The sequence below is a fragment of the Bos taurus genome, chromosome 9 (assembly GCF_002263795.3).
Source record: "Bos taurus isolate L1 Dominette 01449 registration number 42190680 breed Hereford chromosome 9, ARS-UCD2.0, whole genome shotgun sequence".
In the NCBI taxonomy this organism is placed as follows: Eukaryota; Metazoa; Chordata; class Mammalia; order Artiodactyla; family Bovidae; genus Bos; species Bos taurus.
The window spans coordinates 39,096,357-39,111,049 of record NC_037336.1 but is presented as its reverse complement, the minus strand read 5'-3'; the positions used below and the strand labels follow the sequence as shown (position 1 = coordinate 39,111,049).

At 37.9% G+C, this 14,693-nt stretch overlaps 1 protein-coding gene across 6 annotated transcripts in view; it reads right to left on the bottom strand.

Annotated features, from left to right (window-relative positions):
* Positions 1-2,841: 2,841 nt before the first annotated feature.
* REV3L (REV3 like, DNA directed polymerase zeta catalytic subunit) overlaps positions 2,842-14,693 on the bottom strand; it is a 178,112-nt gene continuing 166,260 nt past the window's right edge. For 5 of the 6 annotated variants that reach the window (XM_024996589.2, XM_024996590.2, XM_024996591.2 and 2 more), the window contains exons 28-32: positions 13,200-13,337; positions 10,953-11,143; positions 9,926-10,172; positions 8,074-8,283; positions 2,849-3,970 (exon numbers count right to left, since the gene is read on the bottom strand). In XM_024996589.2, coding sequence (XP_024852357.1) covers positions 3,830-3,970; positions 8,074-8,283; positions 9,926-10,172; positions 10,953-11,143; positions 13,200-13,337 — 927 coding nt within the window. In that variant the 3' untranslated portion in view covers positions 2,849-3,829. Of the gene's footprint in view, positions 3,971-8,073; positions 8,284-9,925; positions 10,173-10,952; positions 11,144-13,199; positions 13,338-14,693 lie in introns of all 6 variants that reach the window. The other variant, NM_001206172.2, reaches the window with a different exon arrangement.

Genomic DNA, 14,693 nt, shown 5'->3' with positions numbered 1-14,693 from the left:
AGGCTGTATATTGTTACCCTGCTCATTTAACTTCAATGCAGAGAACATCATGAGAAACGCTGGGCTGGAAGAAGCACAAGCTGGAATCAAGATTGCTGGGAGAGAAATATCAATAACCTCAGATATGCAGATGACACCACCCTTATGGCAGAAAGTGAAGAGGAACTCAAAAGCCTCTTGATGAAAGTGAAAGTGGAGAGTGAAGAAGTTGGCTTAAAGCTCAACATCGAGAAAACTAAGATCATGGCATCTGGTCCCATCACTTCATGGGAAATAGATGGGGAAACAGTGTTAAGACTTTATTTTTGGGGACTCCATAATTACTGCAGATGGTGACTGCAGCCATGAAATTAAAAGATGCTTACTCCTTGGAAGAAAAGTTATGACCAACCTAGATAGCATGTTGAAAAGCAGAGATATTACTTTGCCAACAAAGGTCCATCTAGTCAAGGCTATGGTTTTTCCAGTGGTCATGTATGGATGTGAGAGTTGGACTGTGAAGAAGGCTGGGCGCCGAAGAATTGATGCTTTTGAACTGTGGTGTTGGAGAAGACTTTTGAGAGTCCCTTGGACTGCAAGGAGATCCAAGCAGTCCATTCTAAAGATCAGCCCTGGGATTTCTTTGGAAGGAATGATGCTAAAACTGAAACTCCAGTACTTTGGCCACCTCATGTGAAGAGTTGACTCATTGGAAAAGACTCTGATGCCGGGAGGGATTGGGGGCAGGAGGAGAAGGGGACGACAGAGGATGCGATGGCTGGATGGCATCACCGACTCGATAGACATGAGTTTGAGTGAACTCCGGGAGTTGGTCATGGTCAGGGAATCCTGGCGTGCTGCGATTCATGGGGTTGCAAAGAGTCGGATACGACTGAGCGATTGAACTGAACTGAATGTATCGTTATTATCCATAACCTCCCTGTCCTTCCCTCCAACAAGTCAGTCAGTGAAAGATTCCAGGCACTAAGGTTGTATTTTGATTTTAAAATGGCTTCATTTGTCTCCCTGGTCACATTTTCTTTCCAAATATGTACAGAAATCTCATTTATAAATCAGTTCTTCTGCAAGATATTTTTCTTTGTAAGCTGCTCCGACCAAAGTGACAAAACAGTTATGAGAGTGAGGAGACGAGACACATGTGCTAGTTTTACTGCTACGTCTTCCTCCTCAGATCCCCAGTGCTAGAAAACACCCACGACTGTTTCCTATAGCTACTTATTAAGCAAACCTCCAGGGCATTAATGGTATCAAAAGTCATTCATTTATAAAACCAAAAATGGTTAGGTATAACAAGCCTCCTCCTATCATGGAGAGACAGGTATTTAGGAGGGTAACAATGAGTAGAGCGCAGCTGGCAGGCAACTCCAAGAGGCACGGTCTTACTGAGAACACTCTTCCAGCCTGAAAATAGCGACTTGTGCACTGCCGTCTTCCCCGCCTCTTCGCTGTTTTCATGGCAGAGCCCTAATAATGTCATTTATAACCAGGTTTATTTTTACTTTATAAAATCAAATGTGTGAGTGTTTTAAGAATTGCCATTCTGAAGTTGAGAAATCAACAGAAGCCTTATTTGATAGGCCTTTAAAGAATATCCTTGTGCTTCAGCTATTAAGAAACTAAAACACTGGGGAACAGATGGACAGATCATTCTACAGCAACAAGACTCGACTAGTATAAAGTACAGCTCTGGGAGGGCAGCATTCTTGATGGCAGGGCAAGTGCTTCTTCCGAGACCAGCGAGGACATGCCCTGTGACAATCAGCAAGGTTGAACACAGTCTGCAAACTCGCTCCAGCCCTCAGAACTACCTCCTCTAAGAGCTCTTTGTAACTGCTCCTCTGTTCACAGTTTAATGTTTCCCCCCAATATTTTGGCCTTCTTCACAGACACTATTAGAAACTGAAGTTCATATAAAATTGAACATTACCTGTCAGCATCTGCCTGTCTCCGCTGTTGACTGGGGCCTCTCTCTGTGGGAGCAGAGGGGAGCTTAGCGTTGGAAGTAGCGTGGGAGGAGAACAGAATGAGAGAAGAGTTTTAACATAAGGGATTGTTCAGATTATTTCTTAAGCATAACTCAGAAGATGAAAGTTTGTTTTTTTTTCAATCTGGGTGAAAGAGAAATCTTTATTAATAGCTGTTCTAAAAGGGAGGAGAAATAATTATGAAAGTATATTGGAAGCTTCTTACAAATGTTTTTTTGTAAAATAGGATCATGTTTCAACACACTCGCTGGTGACAGTTATTGAAACAGCAAATGCAGCTCATTAAAAGGCGGTCAGGCTACAGACTCTGAGGGCAGAGTGAAAAGGGAACTAGAGATATGCTAAGTGCCAAAAACTAGTTTTGAGCACTAGGTACTGAATACCTCCTTGTTAGTTTGGCTGTGTCCAATTATGAAGAGGTTAAGAATGATTATTCCGTTGAAAATATTTTGTCTAGCTATTCTGATGAGAAAGATGATGTAAATAGAAGACCTATTTCCAGTGCATAACCAGATGAGCTTTCTATGTTAAAATTTTTTCTATTGAAAATAATTAAGAAGTACTAATATAATTTTTGCCTTCCCTCTGGACATTATATCTAAATGAACATGGGAGATGCACTAAAATGTAGATTTGTAGAACTCTGAAAGGATGAAAGCTAAACATTCCCTAGACTACTTTTGCTCCCATTAAAAAAAAATCTGAAAGTTTGGGTAAGGGAATTACAGCATCAATTAGGATATGAGTTAAATTTACCTTATTAAAATTCAGAAGGGGTGGGGTAAGGAGGGTGTAACTAGTATAGGCTTATAGAACAGATGAAGAGCATTCGACTTACAGCAAGATAAAACCACACTGCTGTATTTCGTATTTTATTCAATTTTAATATGGTTTCCATTATTAACTTTTAAAACAAAATGATTTCCAGTTTAGAAAACAATGCACTGACCACATAATTCTTTTTTTATATACAGTTATACAAATATTCTAAATACACATTTTGTGTTCAAGATGATGGCAAATAAGATTAACTGTACAGTACATAAGGAAAGAAAATATTTTAAGCATATTTAGAAGCAATAGAAATGTCTATACAAAACAAGCAAAAATGGAATAAAATTTTTTATTTTTAAAGTATTGCAACAGGCCCACAGGTTTGTAACAAAAATGTCTTTGCACAGTTCCTCACAATGCCCCATTAATAGCTAAAGCAAGACAGCGGTTTTAGAAAATAATGTTTCAAAATGCTACACATGGTACTACTGTTTGCACAGTCTGATCAAAATAACAACTCTACTCTGAGTCAAGCAAAACCTAGAGGAAATATACCAAACAACTTGAAAATCATTTGTATAAAATTCATTGCACATTATTTTACTCAGTTGTCTGAAAAGTAAAAAAGTGTATTTACAAAATATTTCGCAGTCAAAATTATAAAGTGAATGAGTATCTCTAAGTAACACGTCTTGATACAGACAGTTCAAGGAAAACACGAATGTCTTTTTTTAAAGAGGTTTTCAGTGCTCCTTCCACAGGGAAGTAAATACGATCTACTCAAATGGATTTACAAGATGTTACACATACTGGAGCAAATTCAACACCGGCATTATAAAACAATGTTAAAAAGGTGAAAGGATGAGGAATTTGTACATTGTAAGAAGTGAGCTATTCAGAGATCAACGAATACGATTTTTAATTCAGTTATCATAAAAGTCTTCATAGTCTTCAGGTAATAGACAGACAATGAACATACTTGACTCGATGAAAGTTGAAAAAGCACCATGCACAACAGTTTAGTGGTAAACACTGAAAAATAGCACCTGGAATTCTGTGATATTGACAATTTAAAACTGGTCTAGTAATTGCCGGAGATACGGTGCCTTGGATAGTTCTCTATTTACTCGGGAGAGCTTGTAAAGTACTGGGCAGTTCAGAGAAACACATGGGATATGTCGATCAAAGCAGCCTGTACAGTTCTTGCATATCTGAAAGGACAAGAGGAGTGCGTCAAACCATAGGAAGGTTTCTGTCTCCGTGTGTAAACAGCAGACTTTTATAATCCTTCATGACCCACCACAAATTACTGGCACATATTACAGAAAAGTTTCATTAGTTCTCATCTTTTTGAAGCATAGCCAACCCTAAGTTGAGATGTTTCTAAAGAATATTATTTCGCAAACCAGAGAGCATGAAATTCCCTAAAGGATTCATTTAATCCCAGAAATCAACTTTCATTTATGGTAGAATCCTATTGTATTAAGATCCACAAAATAGGCTACCCAATTACCATTCAAAGACTGGCTCTTAAATTAGCTATGTACACTGTTTTTTCAAGTTACTCTAACATTTTATATGCTAATCAAAAAAGTTATCCACTTTCTTATTTCAGAAGAGAAAATGCTAGTATGGGGGCGGGGGTGGAAATCAAAGATGTTGAAAGTAGCTGGATAGACCAATAGTTTCAACCCTGGCTGTACATGAGCTTAAAAATAGACTAATGTCTGAGCAAGGAATCAGGATCTTTGGGTGTGAGAGCTTAAGAATCTGTACATCTTAGGGCTCCCAGATGATGCTGATATATAATGAGAACTGATCTAAAAAAAAATACTAAATCATAAGGCAGTTTTTAAAGAAAAGCATTATATCTTACCCAGTGATCAGATTTTAATATGTAAGGTCTCAAGTCACACACACAGTTTGTTTATTTTTTTTTTTCTTTTTTGGAGGTTCTAGCAGGGGAGCGCAGCTACTCGTATACCCTTGACCGAAGACCGGTCCTCCTCTAGCGGGGATGGTTGTCCTCTTTGACCGAGCGTGCAGCTTCGGGAGGGACGCACATGGAGCGGTGAGGGAGGAAGGGGACACCCGCCTAGCCAGCCAGATCAGCCGAATCAACCCTGGCGATCAATGGGGTGACAGATGTCGCAACCAGATCGCCCTCACATCCACACACACAGTTTAAAAGTGGTAAAACATGAAAAACTTTAAAGAAAAAAACTTTAAAGGATACTAGTGAGGGCCCCAAGGGTTAAGAAAATACAGGCTGATTTTTAATGTGAACAGTTTATCCAAGTGATTTAAAAAAGGGATAGCAATTAGCTGCTGTTATACTAATTACCTTTTAAGAGAGAAATCAGATCTGCTCTAGTTAATTCTCTGGTCTGTATCTAATAGCTTCTGTTTTAGAGGCCTCACAGCGGTGGGGGGGGGGGGACGACGACTTGTTCTCTGCCCCAATATTTTTCAGTCGATTGCAGGGCCCATTTTTCTCAACACCCTGGTTACTCTACCTGGTATTATGATACTGCTACAAGCGAACTGCTCAGAGCCCCGAACTTCAGTGTGCTTTCTGGAGAATGTGCTGTTCTCTTCTGAAGACTTTCACCAATTAGATCTCTGCCAAGAGACTTAAAGCTACTTCTAAATATAGAATGTCTGTATCACAGCTCCATTGCCTGCAGCTACATCCAGGTGCCAGAACAAACTGATAAATATTTATGCACTCTGTGCTTGTCTGATAAATAAACCAGGATGGAATTACTTGTCTCGCTAAACTTAATGTTTAGTTTCAAGATCCTTTACTGGTGATTTAAACCCTGAACAGGTTATGTTTAAAACTTTAAACACCACAACCTAGAAACTTATTTTTTAGCAGATGCTTAAGAAACAAACAAACAAAAACCTGCTTTACTATTTATTGATTCTTTTTTGTTATCCTTTGGCTTACTTTCTAGATTTTTGAAAAATTTTCAGTCAGATGCTTAATTTTGTTTATGTTTATAATTAAATGTTTAAGGTGATGAATTTTTCTCTGAGATCTGCCATGGCTGTCTAGAATCTTGTATGTACTGTTTGTTTAATAAGTGTTAAAATTTCCAAATACAAGGATCATTTTGTTTTCTGAGTTTACTAGCTTTATAGAATTGTATTGATAAAATGTTTGTAATATTTCTACTTTCTGAAATGTATTAAGGTTTTCTTTGTAGTCTAAGATATGGTCAATTATTTAATATTTCATATAAATGTTTTCCATAACTTGAAAGATATATTCTCTAATTATTAGGTTAGAGAGTTTGATATATATAATCAAAAGGTTTACCTTATAATGTTTAGATCTTTAGTAATTGTACTTATTTCTGATCACTTGTCTTGGTATGAGAGCTGTTTACTAATGTTTCTGACAATTTCTTGTAATTTCTGCTTTGTGAGAATTCCTACAGGTTATTTATGTACAGGAGACACACATTTTAATTATCTTAGGAAAAAAGCAATCCTAAAGTTAAAATGTCTCTTTAAAGATGATGAACCACCCCTTATTCATGAATAGCATTACTTTTAAAACTGCACTTTTATAAGAAATAAGATCTAATATTGAACGAGGGTTCTGGTTGAACTGATGGCACTTATTAGCACAGTGTATGTTGCTGGGGGCAGAGGACAGGTCCAGGGAGCTGCCTCGGACTCGGGAGCTCTGGAGGCCCTGCCCATGTCTGCACCTTCTACTAGAAGCCAACAGGGAATTTTCTAGGAGGGCAAGTTGCTGCCATTGGGGTAGGAACCCAAAAACCACAAGTTAGGGACACCCGGTTACTAGTGGTTGTACTAACTACAACCACCACTTTGTGGTGGTACAAAAACTGGGACAAATGGGCTAAAAATTGGTTGGTAATCACTCCAGTGACTTACTGCTGCTTTAACTGTGCGTTCAGCAAGCAGCTGTTTCCTCATTTAATACATATGTATGACCACCAGCAAGGGCTGGACTCTAGCTAGGGACAGCTGACTCAGCAGTGAGAGAAGGGCAGGGCCTCTGTCCTCACCTGCTCTCTGGTGAGGAGGCTCGAGCCACAGTGCTGAGAATGGACAGGATGGCAGGGGGATTAGTGTGAGGCTGCTGCAGGAGTTTAGGGAGAAATAATGGTGGTTGGACTATAGGATGGTAACAGAAGAGAAGCAGAAAAGTTCTTATTTATTTAAGAACTAATTAGTAGATGGATGGGGAGAGGGAAAAGTCAATTTATCATTTCAATAAGCTAGGTTTCTATGGTTGCATCAATAAAATCATACCTTTCAGATGCTACCATCCTTAATGAAATTCATTTACTGCATTCTGAATGACTAGCTCTATACACTATATAACTTTTTTCTGCCAATGCAGAACAGCGGCTAGGATGGTGTAGAGCAAACAGTCTCTAACAGTCCGTAATTTTCCTTCTATAAGCATACAAGTTCTGAACAGCCTAGTCTCCCCAGAGATGGCTTCTGTCCTGTTGCCCTGCATGGCAGCTAGGAGTGTCTTCCTAGGAGGCTGTGGACACTCCGACTTGTTTCAAAAGCCTCTTTACCTTGAAGGGGCATGGTGCAGAGCCTGGCCTTTACATACTAGTGGCTGGTTTACTTTAGAGCAGATGAGCTGCTAGGAGCGATTGTAAGGAGAGTTCACAACAGAAGAGCTAGTAGGGACCTATGAAAGAGCATCAATTTGCATTCTGAGAAATCTGGGGCCAGGGACACAGCCAATACTATGGAGTCCAGACTGAAAACCCGATGTCCTTACTATCAGCTGGATTCATTTTCCACTGAATCACACTGCCTCTTAACTATCAGGTTGGCTTTAAAACATTTCAATAACCTTATATGTTCTCATCTAAAGACAAAACAAACTCTACCACAAGATTGTTACTCTTGCCTGAAAGCTAAAAATCTAACTTGAAACATGATGGTATAAGGAGATACAATCAGTCATTAAGAACTGCAAACGTTCCAAGTTGACTAGCAATTCTCTAAGAAAACAAGATTTCTATGAGAATGGTAAGTGATATGGGAGACAAAGCAATTAGTATTTTCTTTTTTTAGAAATGCTGCTATAAAAGAAACTGGATGGCTGGACAGTATAGTTCTATGGTTCTAATAAGCACAATTAGTTTTTAGTAGTTCAATTATGCTATTTTCAGGATTTTAGAAGTTGATTAACTTAGAATCCTTACTCCACTTTCACATCTCACACTACACCTCCCTCAGGAGTTGACTACATTTCCCTGAAGACTCAGACTGCTTGGGATTCTGGGTCTATTGAACAAGGCTGTACCTTTACAAGTCGCTCCTGTTGACGTTCCAACTCTCGAATTTCTTGGTTGAGGATGACTGCAACATGCTGAGGCTGGCTGCGACATTTACTGCAGATGCCGTGCTGAGTCAGGTCATCACACACAGGACAGTGTAAGGTAGTGAAATATTGTGCAATAGTGCCTTTCCGCCCTTCAAGTTCACTTCGAGAGGAGCTGGTGGCCTTCTGGATCTATGTAAGCATCAATTCAGAAATAAGTCTAAGCCAGCTTTATAGCAGTGTGGCTCTTCTCAAGCTAATTACAGGATCACTAAGGCATTATTTCCGGTGTTGAACAAATACTGAATAGCTACTATGTATCAGGAACGGTTTTAGATAATGGGGCTTTAGAAAAGAACAAAGTCCTTCTTTTATAGCTTAATATCATCAGATATATTGTTTTGTTTTCCTTTTTGGGGGGGAGGAAAATGGTCTCAGAAAGGTACAAACTTCCAGTTGTAAATAAGTCATCAGGATATATTATACAGATTAGGAAATAAAGTCAATAATATTGCAGTAACTTTAAATGGTAACAGACGATAACTAGATTTTATCATGGTGATCATCTCATTGTCAAATCACTATACTGTATAGTTGAAACTAATATCAGATTGCGTGTCAATCGTACTTCAATGAAAAACAAAAATAGTTTCTTGTCACTCGGTTTTTTTTGGTTGCAATATGTAGATGTATGAAATTATAGGGGGCAAAGGAGATCAGGGAGGACAAAGGAGAAAATCCAGGTTGAGAGTGGATACTGTTTAAGACTGCACAGTTTTGGCCATGGAAGCAAGGTAAAAAGTAGCCTGTTAGGCATTAAGGTGCAAAATTCAAGCAAAAGTAAACCTGGAGCATTTCAAATGAAATTAGATACATGTCACCTAAGCTTCCTTCTTTGAAGTTGATAATGTTTCAGAGATCTGTCTTCTGATACTCTTCACACTGAAATAACATTATCCTCTTACTATCATACCCTTGGTGCATTCCCCTGGTGTCTTACAAGTCACTCTGCACCAAAGTTATTAGGTTAGCCTTTTATAAATGCCACTCCTGCTACTGATGCAATGAAAAACACTGATAGCTCTGTGGAGCAGAGCCAGGGCCCAGCGTTACGGATGCTGGCCAGCAAAGACTAAAGCACAGTTTCCCCCTCAGTTTCCCAGCTGCTTCTTTTCCTTGAGGCCCTAAGTGCGTACTGAGAAAGTAAAAACAATTTAAGTATTAAACTTACATCAATTTTCCTGAATACTCTCAGGCTTTCATAGTCTGAGCAAATGACTCAGCAGACCTAATTGTAAACATCAGATAACAACTGCTACTTTCCTAGAGAAATGTATCCCTGATTGTTACAGAACCACAAACTGTTCCTTCAGAGTTCGGATGGGGATAAACTAAGAAAAAAGGAGTTCAGGCAAAACTCCCTTTGGTAAGATTTCACACTGCATGTTTTATTTTAGTAAAATGATACTTTAATATTCTTTACTCTGGTCTCTATAGAACTATGTCTAGCTACTAGAGCTTATATATTTCTTAAATACCCATTTTGAAGGAATTTCTGCTTTCATTTTTATTTGCTGTTTGTGATATAGTTAAGTGTTTACCACTGAAGTAGTTGTGGGATTTATTTTAATCTTCTATAATTTGGCTAATCTGACAGAAGCTGGGAAGGTGTTTGTAAAAGATGAAACCAGAAGAGTATAGCGCCTTTGTTGGTTTAGGATAATGAAGGATTTGCTCTGCTCTGATAGCATGTAAATAAAACCTTTAGTTCTACTGAAAATGTTAAGTGAATTCTCTATGGAGTCATAGCATAGGTACTGTTTAGTAGGCTTACCCGTGGTAATTCATGATACCAGCTGAAGACATCAATACCAATAAGAGAGAAGATTCTTGCCAGGGGTGGAAGGATTTGCTTGGTGATATAGTAAGTGGCATTCAGTCTCAGAGTTGGGTCCTGCAGGACTTCCACTGGGCGCCTTACTAGTTGGATAAGCGGTACTCCAGGGGCTCCATAAATGATGACATATGGTACTCGCTCCCCAACTCGAGGCTCAGAGCGCCGATCGTAAGTAAGCATTTTCCTATTTAAATCCAAATAAAACAGTCACTCAAAGACTGTCATGGAAGGCATCTCTCCAGAAAATGAAATGAGAATTAAATAATGAAGCCATGAGAAACTGACAAGGGGAACCTTAAAGGTAGTTTAACTCTAACAGCCATATACACTTCACTTAGCACCAAGTGGATATGCTCTAAGAGTTTAATCAAACTTACCCTGTAAATTACTGTTACCTGGAGAACAGTATGAGTTGGGAGATACCAACTAGCTTAAATTAACTATCATAAATCTAAAAGATAAGAGAAAATTTAGCTGATCAGCTGATCTCCTTCTAGAATGACACCACCTTACTGCTGTGGTAGGATCAATATTAAGGACTACCTATGATTCCGATGGAGAAGGAAATGGCAACCCACTCCAGTGTTCTTGCCTGGAGAATCCCAGGGATGGCAGAGCCCTGTCGTCTATGGGATCACACAGAGTCGGACACGACTGAAGCGACTTAGCAGCAGCATGATTCTGATATAGGAAAAACAATCACTTCCAGCTCTGTAACAGATTACAGTTTCACTGAATCTAGTTTTTGTAGGGAAGGCCAGAAGAGGAGCTCTTTTTTCTACTTCAGAGCTTGCAGTATTTGGGGGTCACCCACTCATGTTATTAAGGCTTCATGTGGGCAGGAGAACAGACAACTGTGTATCTGTGCCTGTGGACTAGGTCTTTTCATCTACTCCAAACCATTCAGAATCCCAGGACCACACTTCCTAGGTACTGAGGGCTGTGCTGCTGTGTGCATCATTACCTTGTAAGTTCCAGGGCTGGCACACAGGCACCAGGTTTGTAAGAGGCACTTCCTCTGTATTCCTTGGCAAAGATAAAATCTTGTATGCTGGCCTTTCCTTCCAGAAGCTTCATACATTGTCGTTGAACATATTGTTTAATTAAACTTATATCTCTTGTTTCAAATAGCAGCTTCAGAGAACGCTCAAGTATCTTAAAAAGAAAATGGATATGCTCGTAAAGGTAAAATATCCTCTAATATATTTCATCACTGCTGTTACACTTTCACTTACATAACTACCAGAAAGCTTCCTGATCTACCTAAACAATCTGCTATTTACAATGACTGGATAATAAAAAATTATTGAAAATGGAAATTATTTGGAGATTTAGCTTGCTATTTCTAAAAATAGAATTATGTAGTTTGAGGAAAATCATATTGGAATGACATGCAGATGAAATGTGTGCTGTGTGTGATGAGCAGCATGAAACATTTGTCTTATATAGCCAAGAGCACTGTAGGGCAGAAAGCCAGACATGATTTTCATGTCTTATTTTTTATTTACTCTGTTATAGAAAGGGTTGGATTCAGGTGGACAGAAAGAAGTTTAAACATCACCAAACAGTGAAAGAAAAGCCAGTCTTTTGCCTTTTTATAATGTCAGTAAATAGAAACTGTGACAGAATTTTCTGTGCTACAGTATTTCTACTGGAAAATGACTGACATACAGTGGAATGAATTTAAATTAGTTCCAGGTGAAAGCTCTGTATCTTATTTTGAGTACTGGAATCCATATGTATTTTACACAAGTTTGCTAACTTAGCTAAGGTACCATTTACCATTCTTCCCTCAGAGAAAGAATGCACTGGATAGTATCCTTCCAGAAACTAGTATGAAATATATCTCAAATTTATGTTACATATATGACATATAGGTTGATTACTGTCAATCTTCTGCTTTTAATGCTCTCATATGATATAAACGGAACAGCACTCTACACACTTTTTTTGCTTTGAGAAAACCTTTATTGCACATTCTTGAATTGTTTGTATAAACAGCACACAAAACAAAGAATTACGTTCTGAGAATCCCTGAAGCTTCTAATCAGCAGTCTGCAAGGAGTTGAGACTTTGGTTTTGTGTCTTTTTAAGGCATACATTTCTCATTTATTTTAAAATTTTTAACATAATTTGTTTTCCAAAATATTTTTGATGTCCATTATAAAACTTTTCTACCATGAAACCGCAGTTCCTGATCCTGAAAGGCCGCTCTTTTCTATGAGACTGCATGTGCCCCAAAGGGACCTGGTGCATCATGCACTTTTCATAAAGCTGGGCAAGTACTAATAAGTCAATCCCTGTGGGATCAAATATCAAATATTTGGAATGCACTTTGATTTTCATAGACATACAGAATACTCTTTCAACTTTGTCCTTTAATACTACACAGGAAAGGAAAAAGCCTATACATGAGTACTAAAAAATCTGATCTTCTCTAGAAATTGTAACAGTTGTCCTTCAGAACCAAATCTGTGACTGTTAGATGATTTTTTCTTTTCTTTCTCATTCTCTCTTTTGAAAGTGAAAGTCACTTAGTCATGTATGACTCATGAGACCCCATGCACTGTAGCCCACCAGGCTCCTCTGTCCATAGAATTATCCAGGCAGGAATACTGGAGTGTGCTGCCATTTCCTACTCTATACACACTGAGTTTTATGACAGCATTAAAAGCATAAGAGATTGACAGTAATTATTTTTGGTTTGTTACAGAACAAATATGGGCCTGAATAAAGAAAAAAATAAAAAATACTATGACTAAAATTACTGTGGTTGAGAAATTTGGGTAATTTATAGTACCAGTGTTCAGAAATCTTCCTAACTTGTATTTGGTAACCCAAGTAAACAATTTCAGTTAATCTCAGATGGATTATTTTACTTATGAAATTTCTCTGTTCACTTTCTCTTCTTTATCCTGCTTCACAGCTTTTGGGTGTTGCCACATGATAAAGTATCATATCAACTCTAGATGATTAGGCAGGAAATTTTTATCAAGTTCAAGTGTTACTTTTTAGCAACTGTGTAAAAGGTAAGGACTTAAATAAGCTGCTTTCATTAGAAATGAAACTCAAAAAATCATACAGTTTCTCTTTAGTTAGACATAGTCATACAGTCTATACAGTTCTTCCACTTAGATATTTGCTTAAGGATGTTTACCACTTTCTTTGCCACTTATTTCTAAAAGATGAAAACAAGACAGATAAAACTTACCTTAGAAACAGCAGGGCAGGAATCTCTTCTCACTGTTTCTATTCCTTTTGCATCAAATACTGGGTCCTTTTGATCAAGTGTTTCATACATGTAACCCACATATCTCTTTTTTGTTTGTAAGACACAGGGCAAATATACCTGTGATGAAATTAATAAAATGTCTCTCTATAAGCACTTTTCCCCCAACCACAAACATCTTATTTTTATATGCCTTTTTCTCTCTCTAACCAGATGTCAATTTTAAGAAAATTCTAAATATGGCTCAGGGCCCAACAAATTCATGAGCGACACTTGGAGGACAGAGCGCACAAAATGAGTTGTCTTTACTTGCACTACCAATTCTGCTCCTTCCTCAGCTGACTGCTTTCAGAGTCAACCATATCTCTTTAAAGAATTAAAAAATTTCAGTGACACCTACATATGGTACAAATTAAAAAGTTACAAGAGAATATACAATAAAGAGTCTACCGTCCCCTCCATAGAGGAATCCTTTGTTACTGATTTCCTGTATGTTCTTCCAGAGATATTCCAAGTAAATGTACTTATACACATAGGGTAGCTTACCTTCTACCTCACTCTGCACTTTGCTTGCTTCATTTGGTAATTATCTTGGAGAGAAGTCCATTCTCAATAGAAAGTTCATTTTGTTTTGTAGCTACATAGCAGTCCATTTTATGAGGGTATAATAAATTTTGTAACCAGTTACCTACTCTGCATCATTTAGGATGTTTTCAATCTTTTGGAATTACAAATAGTGTTCCCGTGAACAACCTTGCATGGATTAATCCAAAAGATGAATTCCTTGAAGCGGAACTCCTGGGTGAATGGGTGTGTGTCTCCACCCCTTTCTACATTATCAAACTGGTCCTTTCTTCTGCCCCAAGCTGTATCAGTAATCACATTAAATGTAGGTGGTGTAAAAAGTGTAAAAATGGTGTTAGAAAATGTAACTTGTAAAAAGCAGTAATGATCAGATTAGATCCCATCAAAGAGATGCGACAATATGCTTTCTACTAGAAATCTATTTTAAATAAAAAAGAATAGAAAGGTTAGAAAAAAATATATACTTGTTAATACTAATCAAAACAAAGCTGGAGCTGCTATATAATATCAGAAAAAGTAGATTTCCAGACAAGGGATATTATCAAAGATAAAAATGTCAGTTCATCAAGGAGATAAATAATCATAAATGTATATATAGCTAATAAGAAAACTTCAAAATACATGAAATATAAACTGGCAGAACTAAAAGCAAGAAACAGGCAAATCTGTGATTGTATTTGATACTTTGGCCCTCTCTCCTAGAAATTGACAAAGTCAGCAAAATTGTTACTGTTGGCTTCAACAACACTATTAATTAACCTAAGTGTTACTGTAGACCATTCCACCCAATAACCAGAATACACAGGGATTTTCAAGGTCACATGGGAACATGCTGGGCTTCCTAGGTGGTCCAGTGGTTAAGAATCCACCTTGCAATGCAGCAGACATCGG